This window comes from Acinonyx jubatus, chromosome D3 (assembly GCF_027475565.1).
Source record: "Acinonyx jubatus isolate Ajub_Pintada_27869175 chromosome D3, VMU_Ajub_asm_v1.0, whole genome shotgun sequence".
Classification (NCBI taxonomy): Eukaryota; Metazoa; Chordata; class Mammalia; order Carnivora; family Felidae; genus Acinonyx; species Acinonyx jubatus.
Window position 1 is genome coordinate 19,477,784 of NC_069392.1, and position 24,902 is coordinate 19,502,685.

General features: G+C 55.7%; 2 protein-coding genes across 4 annotated transcripts in view; one reads left to right on the plus strand and one right to left on the minus strand.

The window, feature by feature from the left end:
* The window catches only part of RSPH14 (radial spoke head 14 homolog), an 84,031-nt gene that overhangs the window by 42,504 nt on the left and 16,625 nt on the right, over positions 1–24,902 (plus strand). The window lies entirely within an intron of this gene.
* The window catches only part of GNAZ (G protein subunit alpha z), a 53,400-nt gene that overhangs the window by 23,524 nt on the left and 4,974 nt on the right, over positions 1–24,902 (minus strand). The window contains exon 2 of the mRNA XM_027044125.2: positions 5,745–6,924. Within this exon, the coding sequence (XP_026899926.1) occupies positions 5,745–6,467 (723 nt within the window). The 5' untranslated portion in view covers positions 6,468–6,924. The remainder of the gene's footprint in view (positions 1–5,744; positions 6,925–24,902) is intronic.

Sequence of the window (24,902 nt, forward strand, 5' to 3'; positions counted from 1 at the left end):
GGCCTCAGTTTCCTTACTTGCAAAACTGGCTGGTTAGGGACACTAAAGGATATATGAAGTCCCTTCTAAATCTAAGCAGAAGTATCATCCACATCTGGCTATTTCTCATTCTAATCACCTCCTTTGGACCAGCTCTGTGATCACCAGCTCTGTTAACAATAGGTAGAAGCCTGTCTTCCTGCAATACAGTGCATCACCTTTAACATGCCATTTTGTGACACAACACAATGTTGCCATTTCATGACACAACACAACGTTTTAAAGTGCCAAAACCAGTTCCCTTTAGGGCTGAATGATAAAGCAGTCCTAGGGTGTGGGTACACAGTTTGTAAGACAGCCTTGAGCAGACCCCTCCTCTGGGGCACACTGCACAGGCCACCCCTTAGGGCCCGGCACTTTCAGGGGCTCCCCAGAAGGGCTGAGTGTCCCAGTGGCTGTGCACCCAGAAGATGGGACTCTGAACTCTGGCTCTTCCCCAGCCTGCATACTTCCTGCCCAATCCAGTCTGCTGAGCACCACTGTGTGCCAACCCTGTGCCCATAGCACATGCCATCTAGGGTGGGTGGATGACAGGGCTGTGGGCCTGTGACCTGTCTGGAGTTCAGCTCCCCTGGGAACTGAGGGCCCCAGGATGAGGAGGAGGCCCCAGCTGAGGGCCAGAGCTAGGCAGAGGTAACATCGATAGTCTAGAGTCTGGTTATGTAGCCCCCGCCACCTGCTGAACCTGACCCCCTAAAGGGCATGTTCCTGTGTTCTACCCATCGCCCTAGGGACCCTCCTCAATACACATCAACCAGCTGTCTGTTGGATAAGCAGTGGGGATGCCAGGGCTCCCACACTGAGCCTTGCCATGGCCCAGAGCACCTGTGGTCACAGTTGGTCCTAGATGAAAGCAAATCAAGGGACACCCCTGGGAACTGCTACCTGCCAGGTTCTGAAGGAGGGGCAGGTATCCCAAGGCAACATGAGGGTTTGTAGAAATGATGCTGCAACTATGCTGGATGTGTGCCCCTCTCCCCACCAGCCACCCCCCTCCCTACCCCCCCAACAGCTCCTTGTGCTGCTTGGATGGTTGGGCTCACCTTGGCGTCTGGCCTCGAGTCTAGGCCTTACATCTGCACAGCAGGTACACAGCAGGTGCACAACACGTGCACAACACGTGCACAACAGACCCTCTACAGGGCTGGGAACACTAACAGCTCCACCAGAAAATGGGTAACTAGTGAGCTCCCTGTGGGTTTTCACATGAGAACACTTTGACACTTCCTAGGCAGGCCTTTTAATCTGCCCCTTCTGAAGAATCCCCATACCATTAAGCAGCCGCAGAGTCCATTAGCAGATCCACAGGGGCAGAGATTCAGTAGCAAATGCCCACCCCCTGTGCCTTCCCACGGTTCCCAGCAGGGTGTTGGGGCCCTACCTGGTGGGATGTGTGATGAGAAGTTGGGTGAGACGCCCACAGGGGGCCTTGGGCACATAGCCTCTTGGGGCTATCACAGTGGGATAGGTGCTTAGTCGGCACACCTCTGCGCCTGAGGGGGGCCATGGCTGAGCCTCTGAGTTTAAAGCTCTGTCTTTCTTTACTCCTGGAAGAGGCCAGGGACAGGCCCAGAAGGAAGGCGGAGCTGCCAGGAAATGGCTTTCCCAGAAAAGGCAGGCCAGAGGCAGGGAGACCTGGTGTGGCCCCAGGCTGTAGGTGTGGCTCAGGGAGGGATCATGACCTGTCCTAAGCCTGGGCACTCCCATCTATTCCCCCACCAGTGACTGGGACAATAGGCACAGCCACCCCACAGGATCAGTCAGGTGACACATCCCTGTGCTCTCTGAGGGGGCCCCATGTGGCGATAGTAGAGGCCCACGTGACTCTGGAGGCCCCAGGTGCCTGCTGGTACTGTATAGGGGCATGGGGCCCCAGGTAGGCCCGAGGACCCATTAAATCCTTCCAGGATGAGGGTGGGGAATCACAATCAAGGCTGGGCCTGGCTTCTTGCATATCTACTCGTTGCCATGGTCCACGGACACCCGGAATCTGCCTCCCCCTGCCCAGGTGCTGCCCTGCGCTTGCTGTAGCCCTCCACAGCCCTCCACGCCCAGGAGCCTAGAGATCCTGACGTTACCCTTGGCAACGTGCTGACGCAGATGCCAGCGGGCGGTGGGTGGGGGGAGGTGGTGGTGGTGGCTGTGGCTCGTTTGCCAGGCATGGGGGCGGGGGGCTCTGCCAGCCCGCTGTCAGAGGGAAGACGAGACCTTGAGAGCCGAGCGGGGGAGAAGAGCTCTGGGGAGCCATGTCCAGAGCCTGGCACCGGGCCCCCAGGTTCCCTTGGTTTCTGCAAAAATCACCATGGCTGGTTCTTGGCTGCCTTGCCTTTGCTGCGGCCCAAGAAAGACAGTTCAGGGCCCTTGAAAAGAAGGCATGGGTGGCAGTCCTGTCCCATCCCCTATGGCGGCACTTGCTTTGGCCGGGCAGGAGGAGGACAGGGGCACAGAAGAGGTGGGCCAGCGGTGGTGACGGGAGCTGCCTGTAGGCGCCGGCAGAGGCAGGCTCTGCTTTCTGCCTGGCCCGGCTCTCCCCTGGGCTGTCAGCCTACCACAGCGGCCAGCCGGCTGGAGGAATCACGGAGGGTATTGTCTTTCCTCGGCAGCCTGTTTGTTTTCCATCCCGAGATATTGCTGGTAGAGCATGAAAGGTCACAACTATTTGGAATCCAGTGAATTTCCAGCCCTGCTTGAGTTTCTCATGAGGAATTTCCTTTTCTGGGGAACAACTACCTCCCCAGGCCTGCTGAGACCAGGGTGGCAGCAGTGGTGGGGTGCAGGCCTGGCTGCTAGTCCCTCCCTTCAGAAAATGCCCTGAGCAGCTCCAGAGCCTGGCAAATGCAGGCTTCCCAGAAACACCCCTACCCCCGCAAGCCAGGCCGGCAGCTGCCAATACTGCCCAGGGCTGCCCGCTGTGCCGCCACAGGGACAGGGCTGGGAGTAGGCTAGTGATGCGAGGGCCTGTGTGGGGCTGCCTGTCCAGTCCTTCGTCCACCCAGCCCAACTGGGCAGCCATTCACTTGCTCACGAGAGGGGACCCACCTGTACTGACAGGCTGCAATGGAGGGGTGTGCTGGTGTTGGGGTCAGGGAAGGCCTTTCAAGAAGGTAACACCTGAGATGAGACCTGAAGAACTGGGGCAGGCAGAGACAGGGTGGTCACACACTTAAGGCTGGAGACAGCAGAGCGTGTGAGTGAAACAAGCCCACGAAGGTCAGAGGAGAGAGGGGAGGGGCAGCAAGGAGGCAGGCATGGGCCAGGTGGAGCCGGTGGGGCCTCAGGCAGGAGAAGGCCTGGGCTCGGGCCCATCTTTAAGGACACTTGGGTGGCCTCCTGGCTGATAGGTTCAGAGAGCAGAGATAATAACCAAATCCCTCCATGAAGCACGTGACCAGCTCAGGCCCCAGGCATCCTGCCTCCCACGTCCTGCCACACCTGTGGGCACTGGCTTGGTTGACAGAACCTACCAACAGACGATCTGGGAGCCTGGCCCATTGCTGGAGGAATTTGCCATGCTTGCTCTGGAGATGACAAATGAGGCAGCCCCAAGATCCAAGGAAGATCTGGGAAGGTCCCAGAGCACAGGCTACCACCAGCCTCAGGACACAGCAGACACAGGCAGAAGCCTGGAGAGCTGACCACAGGAGTACCGTGTTCTGGGGCCTCACCTGAGCAACTTGCTTTGCATCATGGCCTGGTCAGCCCCAAGTCCTCTGCTCACAGCAATGCCTCATCAAAGAGCCTGACCTCGCCTGTCGGCTGGGATGTTCCTTCTGCCCAGAACCACACATGGCACTGAAGTGGGTGCAGGCAGAAGAATAAGAGGAACTAGAACCCCTAGGGACCACATAGTACTGGGAGCAAGGCAGGCCCTGCCCTGTGGATGCGGTGTCCTCAGCCCAGACACCCTCATACCATCACTGCCTGGCATGGCCCTGGAGAGACCCCTGGATGCATACAGGAGAGACGAGGGGAGCCCTGCCTCTGTCTCCGTAACTACCTGCAGCTGTTTCTTTCCTCTTCTCCAAGAGGCCGGGCTTCCTTGAAAACCTGACGAAAGCTGAAGACCTTCTCTCTATCCAGAAAAATGCTCAGGCACCTGGCAGGATGGCCACAGCCCGTAGCCATCCACAGACTTTCTTGGGGCCACAGGGCCAACTAAGACTCCCAGCTAAACCCAAAGAATAAAGCCACCACCTGCCTTAAAAAAAGACTGAGTGAAGGACTAAGCTCCTTCCTTGCCATTGCCCTGGTTTCCTGAACCCTGTAGGGTCAGCCCCCCATCCCTGCCATTTCTCAGCATGGTGGGTCCCCCTGATGACTACTGTCACCCTTTCCCCTGCCAGCCCACCGACTCCCTGAGCTGCTGGCACCCACAGTCCCATACCACCTACACCTACTTGCAGACTTCTGTTTGCCCCCATGCCCCCCACCTCCAGGATCAAAGATCTCTTAAGAGCAGATTCCAGGTCTTTGCTCAGTGCTTCTGCCGGGCACAACACCTCCTCTGCAGGACAGCCGGGTGGGGCAGCCTTGGCCAATCCCATCCCATCTGGCTGCTCAGCATCCACCACCACCCCTGGGCGCCCAAGGAGACTGTGTTGCTTGTGCACTGGGCCTTTTGCCTTGGTTGAGCTGCATCGGTTGCCCACCTTCTCCTTGCCAGCGGCCTGGCTCCCTTCCCTGCCCAGGCTCCCCATCGAGCCCCTCACTGGCTCAGCACCAACCCTGATTGTACCTCCCTACGCTACATACAGTCTCTGGGGCCTCCACCCACCACATGCCTTTGAGCCTCCTGCCCCACACAGTGGTTCTCAGCCTGGGCTGAGGGCCTGAAAGAATCCCCATACCCACCCAAATCCTGGGGATTAAACCTCAGAAATAGTTCTTAACCCTGTCACCGCCAGACTCCCAGGATCCAGATGGGGTTGTGGGGCCATGGCTGCAGTTCCCAGGACCCACAGTGCCAGGGATTGGCAGGAGTTTTGTGTATTTACTGAATTGCCACATGGACCAACAACTGGATCCCTAGCTTGGGTCTTGTCTCCACTCTCATCCTGCAGATCTGTCAACCTCCCTCCCAGCCTCCAGCGTTACCCTCCCCCACACCTGAATGCCCCCCAACATCACCTGAAGTGAAGCCCCTCACAGGGCCGAGCTTCCCCAGTGACCTCCAGGTGTCCTCTGGGCTCCAAGCAACATGCTCTTGGGGCTGTGGAGCAGACCCCACTCAGCAAAGGGATGGCTCTCCATGCCTAGAGTATTTCAGGCATAGGGTGTGGGCTGCTCGCGGCACTCAGGCGGGGGCTACCTGGGCACCTAGGGTCTATGAGCACCTAGAGGGCAGTGCTGTCAGCAGCTGGATGAGGGCATCCATACCCGGTGGAGCCCGAGGGTATGGTGGTTACTCAGAGGGTATTCAGAGCCCTGAGGGCCTGTCAGGGTACTGAGGTCAGAACGGGACCTGCCCATGCTGGGGCAGCCACTGAGAAAGGTGACAGCAGACACTACTCCAAGGTCCTGTAGTGGCCGTGATACCCAGCACATTGCACACTGTGCTCCCAAAGACAGCATGTCGCTGGAACCACCCTGGCTCCCCTTCTGACTGCAGCCTCTCCTGTCCTGCCCTGCCCATACCCTCAAGCCCACCCCCTTCCCAGGAGCCAGAGGTGGTAGGAACAAGCAGAGGAAAAGCCTGGCACACTCACCGTCTGGTTGTCCTCATAGAGTTTCAGGTCGTAGCCACTAAGCTCCACACAGAAGATGATGGCTGTGACACCCTCAAAACAGTGGATCCATTTTTTGCGCTCTGATCTCTGCCCGCCCACATCCACCATCTTGAAGGTGAGCTCCTTGAAGGTGAATTTGTTCTCCACTATGCCCGTGGTCATGTCCCGGGAGCGCAGAATGTCCTCGACAGTGGGGATATAGTCGGGCGCGGCAATGCGCTCCAGGTCGTTCAGGTAGTAGGCGGCGTTGTCCTCCAGGTGGTACTCGCTGGAGCGGCCGAAGCAGGCCTGTGCCCCGGGGTCGGCCCACAGCCGCCGCATGACCCCCAGCAGCTCGGGTGTGATTTCACCCTTGCTCTCAGCAGGGCCCGTCAGCGCGAAGAGCTGGACTGCGTCGTAGGCGCGGTCCGGGTTATGGAAGTCGATCTTGAGGGCGGCCAGGGCACGGATGATGCGGGTCAGCGAGTCGATGGCGTTGTAGATGATGAGGGGCTTGTACTCCTTGCAGGCCTCCAGGTTGAAGCCACCACTGTGGATGATCTTCATCTGCTTCACGATGGTGCTCTTGCCCGAGTTGCTGGTGCCCAGCAGGAGCAGCTTGATCTCACGGCGCTGCCGCTGGCTCTCTGAGCGCAGGTGGCGGTCAATTCTCCGGGACCGCCGCGCCGCCTCTTTCTCCTCTGAGCTTTGCCGACATCCCATGGTCCGGCAGCGGCGGGCCCAGATGCAGAGCAGGGGACGGGGCACCTCTCCCTGTTGCCACCAAGCAGGGGACGCTGAGATGCAGGCTGGGTATGCCCGGCAGACGGAGCCCCGCGCCCTGGAAGCGCTCAGTGCAGGTGGGGGGGCGAGGCTGTGCCACGCTGCAGCCCCTGCCCCAGCACCTCTTCTCCGGCTGGCATGGCGATCTTCTTTTGTGAGGAGGTGGCCGAGCCCTCCCTCTAGTGACACGCCACCTGCCCAGGCCAATGTGGGGCCTGATACGCCGTAGTCATTCCCTGTTCTCCGACGGTGGGAAGCTGTACTGTAGCGGCTGCCTAGGCTGCTGCCGTCTGGTTGCTGGTTGCTGTGGCGATGCTGCTAAGTGCGGCTGGAAGGCCAGCCACTGGTGCCGCGGGTGCTCCCTGCGGCCCCCCTGCCTTGGACATCCGCCCTTCACCTGCCAACACAGAGAAGAGGGTGAGCCTCCTCCCACTGCAGGCTGGGTGGGAAAGGGTCAGACCTCGGACTTCGTCAGGAAGCAGCCTGGGGAAGGGTGAATTAAACCCCCTCCCTTCCTCGGAACTCTGCTGAGTCGTGCCCAAACCACAGCAAAACAAACGTGCCTGGGAGCCACGCCCCACACCCCTCCTGGTGAGCCAGTTTGCCTGAAGTCTGGTGCTTGAGGAAAGGGTACCCAGAGCCATACCAGCGTTTTCAGAGTGAGGGAGTGAGTACGGAGCCCTGCCACCCCTCCCTGCCCACTGGACCCAGGCAACCTCCCCCTCCCAGAGCCTCAGTCTCTGGGTCTGGTGGTCATTAGGATTCAATATGGCAATGCTGCTGTGATGTCCCTCCCACGGCCTCCCTCACCCTCTACTACACTTGCTGGGACTGTACCCACATGTGCCACAGCATCAATGGGTCTTGGCCCCTCCTTGGTTTATGGTGAGGTCCCATGCCAGAGTAACTGGATGACCCCCACTCACCACCAGCTCTCAGGAGCTAAGTCACTCCTGCTCTCCCAGGGCAGGACATTCACCAGAAGGAGGCTGGCCAGGCCTGGCAGCAAGCAGACAGGCAGGGAACAGAGCAAGGTGGAGACCCCAGGCTGGGAGCACCACGGGGTAGATAGCAGCCTGGCTCCTGGTGGGTGAGGGGGAGGGAGGCTCAGGCTAGGTGGGCCCAGTTAGGGGAGCAGGGACTGGGGGGTGGGATGCAGGGCAGCAGCCATATGTGGGAAGCAAGACAGGCCAGAGTATGTCTGAGGGCATTAAGAAATGCTGAGTTCAGGGCAAGGCAAGGGGCAGCCCACTGGCTTCCTGGTTTCAGGCCAAGTCTATCATGTCCCTGCCTCCCACCTTGATGGTCAGCAAAGAACAGTTGTGCTCATGCCCTAGGCAGGGCCTCAGCACCTCAGTGCCCAGCCCTAGCCAGCCACCTGCTGACCTAGGATGCCTGGATGCTCTTCCTGGGCCTCCCCCATTGACCTATGAGCAGCTGAGCCAGAGCCCTCCCCTCCAGGGCAGTCCCAAAGCTCAGGCTCTGCTCTCCCGACCTGGGAGCCTGCCCCACACAACTCTTGCCTCCTTCTTCCAACCTCTGTCCCAGCCTGGCTGCCCCCTGCAGCCTCCTCATTCTGCCATGGCCAGTGTCCTCCCCTCTAATGTCCCCATTCCCCTCATGATAGGTCCTGGTTGGGAAGGACCCAAGGTGCCTGACAGATCCCAAGACCCAAGGGCCTCATCTTGTTTCTCCACCGGTCCATTCTCCCAGCTGGCCTCTGTGCCTGCTAGACCTGGCAATTCTGCTCCAAAGCAGGCCCTGAGTGCCGGATCTTTCCCTGGCCCACCTGCCTCTGTGGCCAGGGGCCCTATAAGCACCTCTCACACCACCTCTCCCTCTCAGTAGAAACTTCATGTGCCCCCAGTGCTTCCAGGATGATGAGTTTCATCCCAGCTGTGTGGCCTGGGCACTTGACTCCACATCACAGAGCCTGTCTCTCACCGGTCACAAGCATCTGTTAGAGATGAAGTGTTCAGTGCAGAGCCTAGTCCCCAGCCAGTGGCAGCCAGTGCCCCAGTGTCCTCATCACTTGTGGGTGCCTGTCCCCTGAGGCCTGGAGCAGCACAGTACCCTGCATACCACGGGAACTCAGTAAGCACTGGTGGGAGAGAGGAAGGGAAAGACTCAGGCTTGAAGAGACTGAGGAACTTTGCTGCTTTTCCACAGTCCCATCAGACTGAGGATGGGGGACATGCTGGGTATGTATCCCGTGTAAGCAGAGGTCAAGGAAGGGATCTGAGCAGCAGTGAGTTCTACATTGTGGAATTACATGGGATTTTTTTCTTCTTTGCATTTTACCATATTTCTTGTATCTTCTTGATGAACTTTTGTTGTAAGAAAGGTTTTATAAACAAGAGTCAGGGCTTTAACAAGGCCCTGTCTCTCATGCTACCCAGGACTTGCCTCTCTCCACCCTGGACTCTGAGTGTGTGGAGCAGGGACCCAGTGGCTGTTCCTTGGTCCCTACTGATGACCCAGAAGCCCCCTGGGTGTAGAAAGGAGTCCAAAGTCCCCAGCAGCTGCCGCCCAGGGCACCACTCCTGCAGGAGTGCTGATGCCCTCCTTCCTGAAGGCAATGCCAGACAGGCCGGGGGTGCCCCATGTTGTCATTACTGTTTTCCTCAATTTGTGCTTGAAAATCTAAGGTACACCCCAGCCCCAAGTGACCAATTCTCTCTCAGTTGGTTAATGACAGGGACAAAGATCATCCAGAAGGGCAGGTTCCTTCCACCGTTTACTGTCACCTAGACAAGCAGCAACAAGGCACCAGGTCTCCATGCCTTGGGGCACCCTGCAGTGACCCCAATCTTGGGACATGGTCTAGCTCAGACAGGTGACATGGCCTGAGGTCATGCAGGCCACTCCTCTGCCTCCATGCAGAGCTGCACCCAAACAGACCAAGACATTGGCCGCTTCCTTGCAGTGCTGCACATGATCGCCCTGCCTCCAGATCCTTCTCAAACCCAAATCCTTCCCCTTGCAGCTTCGGCCCGCGGACCTCTCCAGGCCCAGCACAGGCTGTGCTCTGGAGGGCTGGCTCAGTCACCCCAGCCTGCTCATCAGTGGCCCCCTCGCCTTGCTCCTATACCAGAACTCCGCCTATTCTTCACAGGCCAGCTCACGCGTGGCTGCCACCCCGCCAGCAGGGTACCTTGTCCCTGCCTGTGGCCTGAGTCTCTTTCTACTGTGTCCTTTCTTTCTCTGGTCTCTCCTGCCAGGCTGGGGTTTCCTTAAAAAATGGTGATGCCCTTACCAAACACCATATACAAAAATTAACTTAAAGCAGATCAAAGACTTAAATGTAAGACCTAAAACGACAGAATTCATAGAAGAAAGCATAGGTCAAGAGCTGCATGAACTTGAATTTAACAATGATCTCTTGGATATGACACCAAAGGCACAGACAACAAAAGAAAAAAATAGCAGGGGCACCTGGGTGGCTCAGTTGGTTAAGTGTCTAACTTCGGCTCAGGTCATGATCTCATAGTTTATGGGTTCAAGCCCCACATCGGGCTCTGTGCTGATAGCTTAGGGCCTGGAGTTTGCTTTGGATTCTGTGTGTGTTTCTCTCTCTCTGCCCCTCCCCCACTCATGCTCTGTCTCTCTCTCTCAAAAATAATAAACATTAAAAAAATTTAAGAAAAGAAAAATTAGACAAACAGGACTCCATCAAAAATAAATTTTGTGCATAAAAAGGCACTATCAACAGGTAAAAGGGCAACCTACAGGATGGAAGAGACTACATGCAATTCCTATATCTGATAAAGGATTAATATCTAGAATATACAGAGAACTAAAACTTGGCTACAAAACAACCTGATTCAAAATTGGGTAAAGGACTTGAATGGACGTTTCTCTGAAGAAAATAAATGGCCAAGAAGTACATGAAAAGAAGCTCAACATCACGGACCATTAGGGCAATGCAAATCAAAACCACAGTAAGATATCACCTCATACCTATACAAATGACTACTATATTGAAAAAAAAAACAACAAGAAAAGAATAAGCAGAAATTAGATCCCTTGTTCAGTGTTGGTAGAAATATAAAATGGTGAAGCTGCTATGGAAAACAGTATGGCGGTTCCTCCTCAAAAAATTAAAAATAGAAGGGCGCCTGAGTGGCTCAGTCAGTTAAGCGTCTGACTTTTGATTTCAGCTCAGGTCAGGATCTCATGGTTCATGAGTTCGAGCCCCATGTCAGGCTCTGCACTGATGGTGTGGAGCCTGCTTGGGGTTCTCTCTCTCCCTCTTTCTCTGCCCCTCCTCCACTTGCTCCCTCTCTCAAAATAAATAAATAAACTTAAAAAAAAAAGTAAAAATGGGGCGCCGGGGTGGCTCAGTCATTTAAGCATCCGACTTCAGCTCAGGTCATGATCTCACACTCCGTGAGTTGAAGCCCCGCATCGGGCTCTGTGCTGACAGCTCAGAGCCTGGAGCCTGCTTCACATTCTGTGTCTCCCCCTCTCTCTGCCCCTCCTCTGCTCATGCTCTGTCTCCCTCTGTCTCAAAAATAAATAAAAACATTAAAAAAAATTTTTTTAAAAGTAAAAATAGGATTACCAGCAATTCCACTCCTGGGTATTTACACAAAAGAATGGGAATCAAGGTCTTGAGGACATTTTTGTACACCTGTGCTCATAACCACATTATTCACAATAGCTAAGAAGTAGAAACAATCCAAGTGTCCGTTGGCAGATAAATGGATAAGTAAAATGTGATGCACCCATACAAGGGAATATTATTCAGCCTTTAAAATGAAAGACACGTGCTTCAACATGGATGAACTTTGAGGACTTTATGCTCAGTGAAATAAGCCCGTCACAAAAGGACACTGTATGATTCCACGTATATGAGATCCTTAGAGCCATCAAATTCAGAGATAGATGGTTGCACAACATTAGTAATGTATTTAATACCACTGAACTGTACACTTAAAAATGGCTAAAATGGTAAGTTTTACATTACATCTATTTTAACACCCCAAAAAACCCCCAAACAATAACAAAACAAAACAAAACAAAGAAACACACAAGTCTTACGGGTAAGTCACTCCAAAAATAAAAATAGTGAGGAGGCCAACTTGTGCAAGAGAAAGAGGCAGGCTCCTGCCTGGTCCTGGCTTCACCCACCAGTGGAAGGTCACTTAGGGCCCACATCATCCGTCCTGTGGACTGGAACACCTGACCTAGTGGCCCTCAGCTGGTACCAAGATTCATGAGAGGGTGAATCTCGCAAACCCAGCCTTCAGTCCAAAGCTGCCTTATCCAAGGAGGTGTGACTTGTGTTTTGGAATGACCCCAAGGCTAAGGGCCAAGCTTCTGAGAATCAGGAGAGCAGTTTGGGGGTAATGGGCGGGGAGCCTGGGGCTGGCCACGTGGTCCTTGACCAGGGCAGCCACAAGGGAACATGGGAGTAGAGGGGAAAGAAACACAGCCAGGTGGTGACTGTGTGCACTGGGCCAAGTCTGGGAGCTTCTGCCATCTGCATGGGGCAGCCCCCAACAGTCACATCCGAGGTGGGTCCCTCTATTAGAGGTACCCTCTTCCTTCAGATCACCAGAATCAAACAAGCAGAAGGCCCACTCAGAATTCTCCCCGCGGCTCTGCAGGGCTCGGCCACATTCCAGGGTGTATAGAACTGGGGGTGGGGAACAGGGATGTGCACTGACATAGGGAGGGAGGCCTGTGAACAGGAGCTTTGGCCAAGGTCCAAATGGGACCTCAAGACAATCCCATTCTGAGGGTCAGCTTCTTTGCCTTTATGTGAGGCTCCTGCCAGTCCTATCTCTTTTAGTCTACTCTGGGCTTTAGTGGGCTTCTTTAGGACTCCCCGTCAGCCTAAAGACAAAGGGCCAAGGGCAGGACGACCACATTGTTCCCTGGTTCAGTAAGTGCTCACGGTTCCCCAGGGCCTGACACCCACAATCCCCCACCACAGCACTGCTGGGTCTGGCTGGAAACTGAGCAAATGGGTGAGGGAAAGAGTGCCAGGCAGAGGAAAGGCATGTGCAAAGGCCCTGTGGGCGAGGGGAGAGATGAATCACAGTGTGACTGGGGAGATGAAGGAAGGTCAGAGTGGCTGGACAGAGAGAGGAGTCACAGGTGAGAGGACAAAGCAGGGTTGATCAGAGGTGCCCACTGTGTAGGTGCATATTTGTGACCATGTGGGTTGAGTGTGTGTGTGGGGGGGGTTGCACACTTGCAGATGTGTGTATGTGCCTGTTTGCAGGACTGTGTATGTGTGTGTGTAAGCACTGGTCTAGGTATGTGCCTGTGTGCAGGTCCGTGTATGTGTGTGGGAAAATGTAAGTGCGTGCCCAGGTCTGTGTGTGGCTAGCTGTGGTGTGCCTGCAGCAGAGTGTACAGGGAGAGAAGGTATGGGTTACAGTGTGGAGCTGGGCTGAGGTGAGCGAGAGGGGCTGAGGGGAGGAGTCAGGGGTTACTTACCACTTACTGGGGCTGGGGCTTTGAGCCTGGCATTGGGGTGGGGTTAGGGGGCACTGTTGAACGAAGCCAACACCCATGCCTGAGTTTTCACAGATGGAGGGAAGTCAGAATCAGGCCAAAGGCAGCAAATTGATGGAGAAGGGTGCCAAGCTGCAGAGTCGGGTCGGGGGCGCTGGGGTGAAGGCTGTAGGTCTGTGAAGGTGGGCAGAGCCTGCTTCCTGACAAGTGACAGGTGACCATGAGCAGATGGTGAGGGGAGTGTAACTGCTGGGTCAAAGGCCCTGAGGTGAGAATGTGCCTGGCCAGTCTGAGAGACAGGAAAGCAGGTGGGTAGCTGGCATTGAATGTGAGGGGCTGACAGGAGGTTACTGTAAGGGGTTCTGCTGTTTCTCTGAGCAAGTTGGAAGCCAACTAGAGTGTGAGTTAGGAGTGCCCTATCTGAATAGAACAGGGTGGGCTCCTACATGTAGTTATCCAGGTGACAGGGCAGCAGCATGGGCAAGGGCTAGGGGAGGGGGAGGCAGGGCTGTATGGTGGACAGTGCCTGGTGACGGAGTGGGGCTGGTAACACTTACGTCCACTACTGTCCTTGCTCACGGCTGAGTTAAGGGCCAGGACAGAGCAGGGCGGAGCAAGGCTGTGCAGCACCTTGCTTTTCTTGTGTGCATTTGTGCATGCTCCCCTACAGAGGAAGAGAGCCTAGGGCCAAGGTCACCAAGGTGTTGCCCAAGACAGGCTAAGCCAGGGGTCTCCAAGGAGAGAAGACAGCTTATCAGCTTACAGGCCTGGAGAAGGCCTGGCCTTGGCGGGTGGGACTCGCTCATCACCAGGAGGGAGGTGGAAACAAGAAGCCAAGCCCCTCACTCTGCGGACTCCCTCCCTACCCAAGGAAAGCCCACTCCAAGCTGAGACGCTGAGTCCTGGGCTATCAGAAAGGGGTAAATCGGGGGTGGGGGGCAGAATTTGGTCCCATTGAGGAGGTAGGCCCACATCTAGACTGAATAAATGGAGAAGCATGGTTGTGTTTGATGCCCAAGCAGAAGCCACTCAGATGGCCAGCTGTGGGCAAACAGGGGTAGAACCCCAGAGGCAGAGGGCAGCCCAAGTCTCAGGGCCAGCAGGCAGGGTGAGACCACATACCCAGGGTACCAGCAGGCCCCCGGTTTTCTTGCAGACATGACACACGTGCCCCTTGGAGAGTGCTCAGCCCCAGTGTGGGGATCAGCAAGCAGTCTGAGGTCCTGGGCCTTTCCATTCCCCCAGAGCTGCCACTTGTCGCCCCCCATGGAGGCCAAGCATCAGCCTGCCTGGGCAGGGCTATGACTCAGCACTACTGTCCCCTGGCCCTGCACCCCGCCCCAGCTTGCTCAGACACCTTCTGCTCTGGCAGCAGCGGCTCTCCCACCTGCCAGCTCCACCTTGGCACCTGGCAGCTGCTCTATGGTGACCTGGAGTGGGAGGAGGGTGGAGGCCCAGCCTGGGTGTCTGTGACTTCAGGCCCTTCCTTGCATAAGGGCATCTGGGCAGAGCAGGGAAGGCTCTGCCCCAAGTCCCAGTAGGCCCATGTCTTAGGGTTTGCAGGCACTGTCAGGAGAGGCATGTTGGGGTACCCTGACATATTGGGGTCCACATGCCTCTCCTGCTTACTGGCCTTGGCTTGCAGGTCAGAGAGGCTCCCATCACCTTCTAGGGGCAAACCCGCCCATGTTGTTTCCATCCCATGTTGTTTCCATCTTCTTCTAAAGAGCGGGTCTCCCTCCCCGCCCTCTGGAACCGTCATCCCTGTGTCAGCTCCCACCGTGGCTTTATTTTAGAAACACAGGGTCCGGAAAAGCCTCTGCCTGTACAGTCACTGATTATCGGTTTTCCTCCCCTCTTAGTAAGGAAATGTTTCCCACTGCCCTTTCATGCCTGGCGCACTAGAATCCAGTGTTCTACTTTTGGTCAACATTTGTGCACACTCCTTCCTGCCTGAGTGTCATGCGCTGGGGTTTCTTGTCTGCACCCCGATTTAGGTCTTCTAGAACCCAACCTGGACCTGCAGGGGTCTTCTTAGTGGCTCTTCTGTGGTCTCGCATAAGCTGATGTACTTTCACTGCCCCGTTCTTGTGCTGGTTTGGACTTCCCTCCCTTTCAATTCCCCACTTCTCCCCTGTCTGAACATGGTGAGGCCCAAGCTGGTATGCTGTGCCCACCAGCCAGCACCCTACGGGTGTGTTACTGGCCCCGTCTGCATGCATCGCCCTAATGGTCTGGTTGCCAGAGCCTGGCAGAATCTTCACGGTGCCGTATCCTTGTGTCCTTGGACCGTCAGGGATAACTATGGGCTGGGCCTGGGGAGGGTCTGTCCCAAGGAAGCTGGGCATCGTGGTGTCAAGGCCAGGCTTGGCTTCACTTTCCAAGCCCACACTCTGCCTCCTTAGGCTGCTGAGGCCAGCCATGGTGGGGGACACAGCCGGCATCTCTCTCATGTGTGGGTCAGCCCTTCCCCTTCCATATGTGGGACAGGTGGTGCCCACCTGTCCTCATATACACGTCCTGTCGAATCGGCCTTATAGCGTCCCAGGGACATGGGTATGACCATACACATGTAGGAACTAGGGTTTGAGGAGCAGGGGGTGCTTCCTCAGGGCTGCCTGGCTGGCAGCCTGTGGGGCTCAGCCTCCACTGGGGCCTCCGACTTCTGTCCCCACGACACAACCCACTTACCTGCTGTGACTTACTCAAAGTTTCTCTTTAAATTGACTTGCATTTTTAAGTACTTTAAAAATGACTTCATATTCATACTTAAATGGAAGCTGAGGTTGCTGTAGGCAGAAGGAACCTAAACTGTAAGGTGGTGTCGCTGCTGCCTGCAGGGACGCTGGCCATGGAAGGGCCAGCGGGGCGCTGGCTGTTTGTTAAACAACTGGGATTAGCGCGCTGGAGGGTGTGAGAGCCACACTGGCACCAAACTGAGATTTTCTCCTTGAAGGAAAGGGATTGAGAGAGAAATGAGAAAGGATTACCCTCCTCACGGGGAGGGCAGCTGCTGCTCACAGCTGTGGCCTCAGGCCACCTTGTATGATCTGGAGGTGCAGATGGATACACAGGGAACCCAGGCCCAGAGGTCCTCTAGCTGGGACTCCCAGGCTGAGACAGTGGGGTAGGAGTGCCAGCCCCACATCCCTTGTCCTCACTTAGGCCAGAGACCATCTCTCGTCTCAGGAAAGAATACCACTCTGACCTCAGGAAGTCACCCCCTCTTCTGCTCAGTTCCATCTGCCTGTTCATCAGGGCACCCTCTGCTGCTTCTCTCATCACTAAATGACCTAGCACGAGGTGCAGTGGGCATCTGTAACCAGGCCTGAGGCCTTCTACACTCAGATCCAAATGGGCAATCAATCAATCAATCAACCAACCACTAGGCCCCAGACGATCATCACTGCGCCCTCTGGGAATCAAGCCTAGTGTGTGGCAGCTCAGCTCTGGACTCGGGGACATGGGCAGGGGAGGCGTAGAACAAGCTGAGTCTGTGCCTGGAGGAGCTCATATCCTGGCTGGGGAGACCATGAGCAAATAAGTGTGAGAGGCCATTTTTGATAAATGGCAGCGCCGTGGAGAAGAGGGAGCAGAGGCATGTGGCGGGAAGATCCAGGGAGGTGACAAGACATGATTGTAAGAAGCCACTGTCATGTAAGGGTGGGAGAGGGGGCCAGAGCAGGAGGCAGGCAGGGTGAGGACACCTGAGGGGGACACTGCCACAACCGCTCAGTTGGGCAGCACAGACCTGCCTGGCCTGGGCCCAGCTCACAGCAGGCCCACCTGAGCAACATCCTTCCCATGGTTCCCTAGGGAGTGGCTCAGTGACATGGTCCCATGGCAGGGACCAACTCCTCCCAGGGGCCAGAAGGCAGAAACTGTGCCCACTGAGACCTTATTTCTCCCATGAAAGTGCCTTTGGTGGTGGTGATGGCGGGTGCATCAACCTGCACCCAAGAACTGTGGGCAGTCTGCTGCCAGTCCCTAGGTGGGACCCTGGACATGTGGGCTCCCCAGAAAGGCCGGCAAGGCAAGGCCCAGGAGTACGGCTGAATGCAACATGTCTCCCCCACTTTAGAGCTTGTGGGCCTGACCAGCATCACGTATAGCAGAATCTGGGTCGGCCCATTCCAAATGCTCCAATGGTTTTGGACACAACAACACATATTTCTGGACTAAAAAGTCTTATCTTCCTGAGGAGATAAAAGCCCCTGCTTGCCTTGGTGCCAGTAACACTGGATGGAGGACAGGGATAGGCCACCCTCCTAGGAGCTGCCCTCTGGGGAAAGCTGGCCTCCACACCCCACCCCTTCCTTCCTGGGATCCCCCACCCCCCCACCAGAAGCCTGGTCCCTGCCTCCCTGGCTGCGTTCCCCACTCCCCTGTCACAGTGCCCTGTCCCAGCCCACCCCACTGAAAACATCCCCCTCTGGGGCCAAGCAAGAGCTTCCCCCACTGTGAGAGCCCCCTCACTGTTGCAGCACCAGGCAGCCCCCTTGGAGCCTGAGGGACTCGGTGGAGACTTGCCGCCTGGCCCTGTGTGACCTTGAGCTAAGTATCATGTGCTACTGGCTCGGCACTGGGACTGGACTTCACCCCGGGAGAGTCCAGCAGGGATGCCCAGGACTGGCCCTTCATGGGCCTCTGGGCCGCTGGCTGCCTTGCAGGTGCCTGCCCTGAGCATACCCACCATGCCCTCAGGTCGGTCTGACCTCCTATTCGAGGCCCACCTTACCCTCCCTCTCCTTCTCTGTTGCCAGTTCTGTAAAGATGTGTAGAACAGATGGATGGGTAGATGGACGAACACCAAAAATTACTGGTTCACAGCTCCAAAGCTTCCCAGCACTCCCTTCTGAGTGGGTTACCTCACATGACCTTGCCTGGGGTCCTGTGTGGTCTACTGCCGTCCACACCGGGCCTCTGAGACCCCAGCAGGGGACTCTGACCCCTCTGCCGGCGCCTACCCTCCCCCAAATGTCCCAGGGCATTTCACCCACCCCTCCGCAAACTGCAGGCAAGAGTCCTCCTGAGCCTTCCTGCCTCCCCCTCCTACCACCCCTGGGAGTTCACCCTGCCCTTTCCCGCCTCAGCCGGTTTGTAATCCCACCAAAAACTCTATCCTGACCGTTTCTCATCCTGCTGAAAATAAAAGAGGAGCCCGGGGAAGGCATGGGGGGAGAGAGCACACCCATGCACCCCACCCCTCCCACCCTGTGCACCAGCATCTCCTGGTCTCTCTCACACTGAGAAACGCCACACTTCCCTTCAAGTTGCTCCTGGACTCTCCCCTGGAGTGGTCCTGAGGAAGGGGCTTCCAGGTTGGCTTGCCCAGGAGAGAACTCTACAGTGTGGGCAAGCAGACCTTCCCCTGCCCTTGTCTGTTACTGACCCATCATTTACAAGCTTTTCAGGTAAACAGACCTACCCCTCCTTGTTCTAAGGTTAAAAAAAACAACAAAAACCCAACCCTGTAGATCCCACCAGGGGTGTGTGGGTGCATGCGTGTGTGTGTGTGTGTGTGTGTGTGTGTGTGTGTGTGTGTATTTATTATAGGTATATGTTCAAGATTGGTTAATGACCAAAAGTTGCCATCAAAGTTGGGACTTCCGGCTGGTTGGCATATTGAAATATGACTTAACACAGGGAGTCATAAGAAATGATAATACGAACTTTAAACATTTTAATTTAACTTAAGACAGATAATCATACATTCCTTTGCCAATTTTGGGGGCGGGCCATCTTTTCTCAGAGCACAGGCTCACTTATTGGAGTCACTGTCACTGTTCCTTCTCAAACCAGAGCACATTATGTGTGAGGTCCAGTTGGCTTTCTCCGGGCAGTGTGAGGTTGCAAAGTACCCAGGACCTGAATCCTAGGTTGTCATGGCTCTCTGTCTCCAGTCTCACAGTTTGGTCTTGCCCAAACCAAACCTAATCACAGCTTGTACTGAGGCTTTCCAAAGCATCCACTGAATTTCCACAGAATTCCTCTTTACGTTCATATTTCATCAGTGTGTATGGTGTTCAAGGATGTAGTCACAATGACAAGTACAACTGGCACACACAGGTTTGGGCCAAACACCAGTGACTAAAAGGGATGGCTGCCAAAGTGCAGGATACTGGCTGCCTGCTGTTCTGGAGCATTCGGCCGGCATGCTTTATCGTGAGAACAGAGCACGCCCAATCATCCAGTGAGCATTGGTGACGGGGGTAAAAAGGTTAGAGCTTGCTTAGAGGACCAAGATTTCTACAAGTTCGTAAATGACTCTGCATTTCATTGATCACAACAGCTTCTTTGAAAAAATGGTAGCATGTGCACACGTGAGACACTTCTGTGCTGGGGAAACAGGACTCTGTGTGTTGGGTTCTTTGCAGCCACTCCACAGCTACCGGGCCTCAGGCCATTGGATTAGCTTATCCATGTCCCCCCAGCCTGCCTGACCAGCCTGGCACAGGCAGACCCACAGCGAGTCTCCTCTTAAAAGCAGCCCCCCTTTCTTTGCCTCTTCCTAGCTCCCTGCTTATTTCGGAGCCAGAGTCTGAGCAGATGGGGGAAGGACCAAGGTTGGGTGCACAGTGTCCCCAGCTGCAGAGAGGCCCCAACAAATGGCTCTACCCCAGCTAGGCAGCCTCTCAGCCTTAGGGCACTGAAGATGGCCAGGGAGGCCCTTTCCTATGGCCCTGTACTGTCCTGTGGCTCTAGATGCCCTCAGCCTTCTAGCCCACAGCTGCTAAGGCTGACGAGATGAGATGTGATAGCATCGCCTGAGGAACACTGACTCAGGAGGAAATCAGGCCAGAGATTTCTGAGCCAAGAGTAAATAAATAAATAAAAATGAAAAGGTTCCACATACAAGGAGGAGGGAGGCACAGATGTGCAGGGAAGACATGTGGCCTTTACTAAAAGCCGAGTGGAAGGGGTTGCTGCCTGGGGTGGAGCCTGGCTCCCGGTTTCCATAGGGAAGGTAACTGCTGACTTTTAGTCAGGCCCGTGGGCTGGGTAAAGACTCTGATTTAACCACTCTGGGTCTCTTGCCCTGCAATTTCCTGCCTCTGAGTGTGGAATCCCAAGAGCCTACCCCCCACTCCAGCTACCATCCCCCCAGGCCAGACCCTCTCTGCTGAGGGCTCTATGGACCAGGCAAGTGCATAGCTCCTTCCCTGAGCCCCTTCTGCCTCCGTGCAGCTCCTTTTTTTTTTTTTTTTTTAATCTTTCTCACCTGAAAGGTGAGCACCACCCTTTTTCTTCCTTGCCCTTCCCCACAGCCTGCTTCCCAAGCCTTCTGAACTCACGTAGGCCTGCAGGCTGTGAGTCTGGGGCCCCTGCAGGTCACTCTCAGCGGCTGGCACTGGTCCTCCCATCTATGCCGGGCGAGCCCTAGGAGTCTCTAAGTCTGCGGTAGCCTCTGACCCTGTTGATGAAGTTCTCAAAAAGCAGAGCCTGAGATGGCGATTCTTGGGCATGTGACTGGTCCAGGGAGCAGGTTCCGGAGACAGGGAGACAGGACAGGGCCAGGCAGGGAACCAGGCAAAGGTGTGGTTTCAGCCACCTTCTTGGTGTGGCCTGATCCCAGGGAGCTGTGGAGCCTAAATGAAATCAAGGCTGTCCCACCTTGAGGGACAGGACAGGGCCTCCCAGGGCCCAAGGCTCTTTTCCAGCAAGGGGTGCAGCTGTGAGCAGGCAACACTGATGTGGTAGGGGACAGTGTGCCGGCAGGAAAGGGGATCTGGGGGCATATGTGGCATGTGTCTACTGCATGCTCTGCTCTGCATCCCTCTGTCCCCTGCCCCCACTCCTTCTGACAGAACCCAGTGCCTCAGGTCAGGGCTAGGCCTGGCTGGCCTCAGAGGAGCCCTCTGTCTGAAATCCAGCCACCAGCCTCCAACCCCCCAGCCCCTCACTGGGACTGCCACAGTGACCTCTCAGGCACCCTTGCTCTCTCCTGGCCCCTGCACTCTGTGCTCCCCCAGCAGCCAGGGGGATCCTTGTCAGACTGTAAGACAGAGCATCTCTCCTGTGCTCAAAACCTTCCCACAGCTGGCCATCTTAGTTCTGAGCCAGAGTCTGAGTCCTCCCAGGGCCCCAGGGCTCTGTGACCCTGCATCTCCCCCCGCCCTGCCGTGCCCCCTCCACTTTCCACACTGGGTGCACTGGCCCTCCTGCTGTCCCTTGAGTATCATCCACAATCTCAACTCCGGGCCTCTGCACTGGCTGTTCCCTCCACCTGGAACACTCTTTGTCCAGAAAGCCAATCCATTCTTTCCCCAAATGGCTCAGATGTCCCCAACTCAAGAAGCCTCCCTTGCACATTCTATTTATGACTCCCCAAACATCCCACAACACTGTGTTTTCTACCAGGGCACACAGCTTCCTTACCATGTTTACTGCTCCCCCTTGCCCCCATCACACTTACCCCGCTCCCCATTCACACTTGTGAATGCTGGCTTCGCAGGGCAGGGATGTTGGTCTGTGTGCCAATGATGTGTCCTACAGGCCCAGGAGTACCCAGCAGGAAGCAGGTGCTAATAAATCCACCCCAGCCCTTTGTACTGAATGAGGGAGGGGCCAACTCATCACAGGGAGGGGACAGCCAGGGACTTCTGGGAAGTCTTCTGGAAAGGCCCTGGGCCTCCTCCAGATGGACACGGTAGATGTGTGGCCACCTCCCACCTAGTCTTGGCCAACCCTGATACTGCTCTGCCTCTGAGCCCTCAGCCCAGATGTCCCTTCATCTGGTAAGCCCATCAGAACTGGGCTTCCGTTGCTGCCACCGGAAACTTGCCCCCACCCCAACTCCATCCCTCCCTCAAGCCCCTGAGGCCCCTTCACAAACCCTGGTCCTCACCCTTGGCCTCCTCACTCAGCTCCAGCCTTTCTGTGCCAGTGACAGAACACAGCCTGGGGTTGCAGCTCTTCCTCTGCCCCAGTCCTCAATAGCCACAGTGGCCATACCCCCACACCCCCTCCACACTGGTCCTCCACCCCTCGCCCGCCCCAGGAGAGCCCCAGAACAGCCAGCAAGACAATACGAACACACCCAGAAACTCAGGCCACGTAGGAACTGAGCCCAGTTGAGGAGCTGGAGGAGCTAGGGCAGGGATGGTGGGTGCAGTGTGGCTGTGGGGCTTCCTGGAGGAGGCGGGTGGGGTTGGGGCCTCAGACAGCGCCGTCAGTGTTTTTGCGCCCTCTTCCCTGCCATGAGGTGGGGCAGGGCTGGGGATGTGCGTGCATACGTGCGTGGCGTTATCATAGAGGGAATCAATGCCTGGCACTGGCCCAGTGTTTAAGGGAAATGAATAGATTTTGGCCGAGAACAAAGAGAGTTTGATTAATCAAAAATTGGATAATGGAGGCAACACTCTAATTATTTTTCTTCCCAGCATTTTATCGAGAAATATGTTTGCACAGCATATCAGAGGTAACAGAGTGGGTGGGGGGGGGTGACCACGCTGGAGGAAAGCCCAGCCTGGGGACAGGGCCACCGCACCCCACATGTGCTGATGTGGAGGCTGGCTGGCTGGTCCTGGTGGTTACTCCATGGGGCCACAGGAAGCAAGAGGGGACACGTGGTGCAGGCCTGAGGCTGCACACAGCTGGGGCAGCTTGGGTCACAGCAAAAGGGGTGGGCAGGGTTGCTTGCTGACATGGTGGCCAGGGGGAGTGGAGGTGCGGCACCACCAGCTCAGGTCACCGGGACCTCCTGCAGGGTGAAGGCTGCAGGTGTCAAGTACTCCAACCCATGGTCAAGGAGGGTTTTTGGAAGTCCCTTTGGCAGTTTGGAGCAGTTTCCCATGTTCACCTTGGTGAGCTGCCCTGTGGCTGAGGTCAGACAGGACGACCGGGCCCCACAGGACCTTCTCATAGCCCTCCCTTGTCACTCACCTCCTCCTCCTGCACTGTCCCCACCACTACAACACCGTTTCTGTGGTCACCCAGTCTCCTAATTCCAGGCAGCCTTCTTGGAGCTCAGCATGAGGCTCACTAAATTGCTCATTCATTCATTCAGGGTACAGAAAGAGGCTGCCATGGAAGAGACATGCGTAGGGTCCTGGGTTGCCTGTTAGACTCAGGAGGCTGGTGGAGGAAGCACTGAAGAGGAGACGAGTCCTCACCTAATCTGGGGGGTCAGAGTCGGTGTCTGGGAGAAGGGAGAGATGGAGAGATGAAGGATGAGCTGAAGCTTCTAGGCAAGAGTGAGGGTATAGTGGGCGGGGTCAGCCAGTCCTTGGCAAACACATCTGAGTCTAAATCCTCCCTCCAATACCCACCGTGGACATCACTCGTCAACCATGACCACTTTCCCTCTGAGTCATAACATAGCCCCAGAATCCTTCTCAACACTCTGTGCTTTGGACAGTCACTCCAGAGTTGGTACAAGAAATGAAAACTATCTATACCCTTGACCAAGGCCAATTTAAAGGTGAGGACACTAGACCCAGACAGTGAAGAGGCTTCACCAGCGTCAGCATTACAGGCAGAGCTGGGACTAGAACCCAGGTCTCCTGATTTCCTCTCCAGTGCTTTCCCCCCTGCACCAAGCGGCTCTGCTGAGCTGGTCTTGGGGCACAGGCCATAGAAAGGCCATTCAGCCATCACATGGTCACTGCAGACACTGTGTTCCTTTCCTACCACCAGGATCTAGTCTTGCTCTCTTACAACAGTTTCCTATGGACATGCCCCTATTTGTCATGACCATATGAAACCTCTACGTCTGACCAAGGACTTACCAGGTCATACCATGTCACTGAGGGGCCAGGTGTCAAACTGAGGCATCTGATTTCCAGTGGCAGGGACCCATGCCTATAATGGCAGCATGAGAAGTGAGGCACTCACCTGCCTTGGCTTGTGAGCGAACCACAGTCGGGCCTCACTGGTGTACAGCCAGTGGTGTCCACCTATAGGTGATTTTTGTTTGTTGGCCAAACCTTAAGGCCAAAGACACACCTCTTGGGATCCAAAGGCACAACCTCTTGGGATCAGAGGGTTGAGCTGGAGCACTGGTTCTCCAGTGTGAGGACTGTAGCCACTAGGAAGCCCAGCCCTCTGCATGAACGTGGCTCAAAAGATCATGTTAGCCCTGACCGCTTGCCAGTATTCATTTCCCCCTTAAACAGCCATTTCTTGAGGCCCTACTATGGCCAGGCCAGGCTCTGGGGCTGGATTCTCAGTGGCAAACAGCCGATGAAGGTCTTGACCTTACAGAGCTTACATTCAGATCCAGGAGAGAGATAGTATATAAAATAAATAAAACAGGTAATAGGTTATATTGTGATGAGTGCTAAGGGGAGAAATAGAGGCAATTACCCACTTGGGAAAGCCACCCCATCTTCCCACGTCTCAGTCTCCTTGACTATGAGGACAAAACTGAGGTAAAAATCAGCCCCTTCTTGGAGGAGTTGGTTGGAAAGATAAAGTGAGCCTCTGCCCTTCGAAGGCACTAGCTCACTGTAATCCACAGCAGGTTCTGCTGCTGTCCTCGTGAACGCCTGTGTCTGGGCTCTGGGGGAAATGTGCATAACTGAGCCTACTGTCCTCTGCTCCATCACCACAACCTTGACCTCCCTGGCTCACAGGGGCATAGAGCCTTGCTGAGGGGGGTCAGGGCTCAGATCCTGGAACCCTGCCTGCAAAGCTCTCCATTCCAGAGGTTGGGGAGGGCTATTCAGTTGGGGCAGGGTCTCTTTCTGAAACGTTTGCTCTGACCACTGTCTGCACAGCCAGAAGAGGCACAGCCGGCCTGGACAAACCCTCGGGGAAGGGTGTGTTTCTGGCTAGAGGCTGCTGGAAGGAATGCCGGGCTTGACACTGTTTGTAAGGCCTCTCCCTGCACCGTGGTTTTTAACAGTCTCGCTTCTTAGCACTTTTTGATGGATTCTCCAGGGATGTCTCTAAAAGAGAGTTATA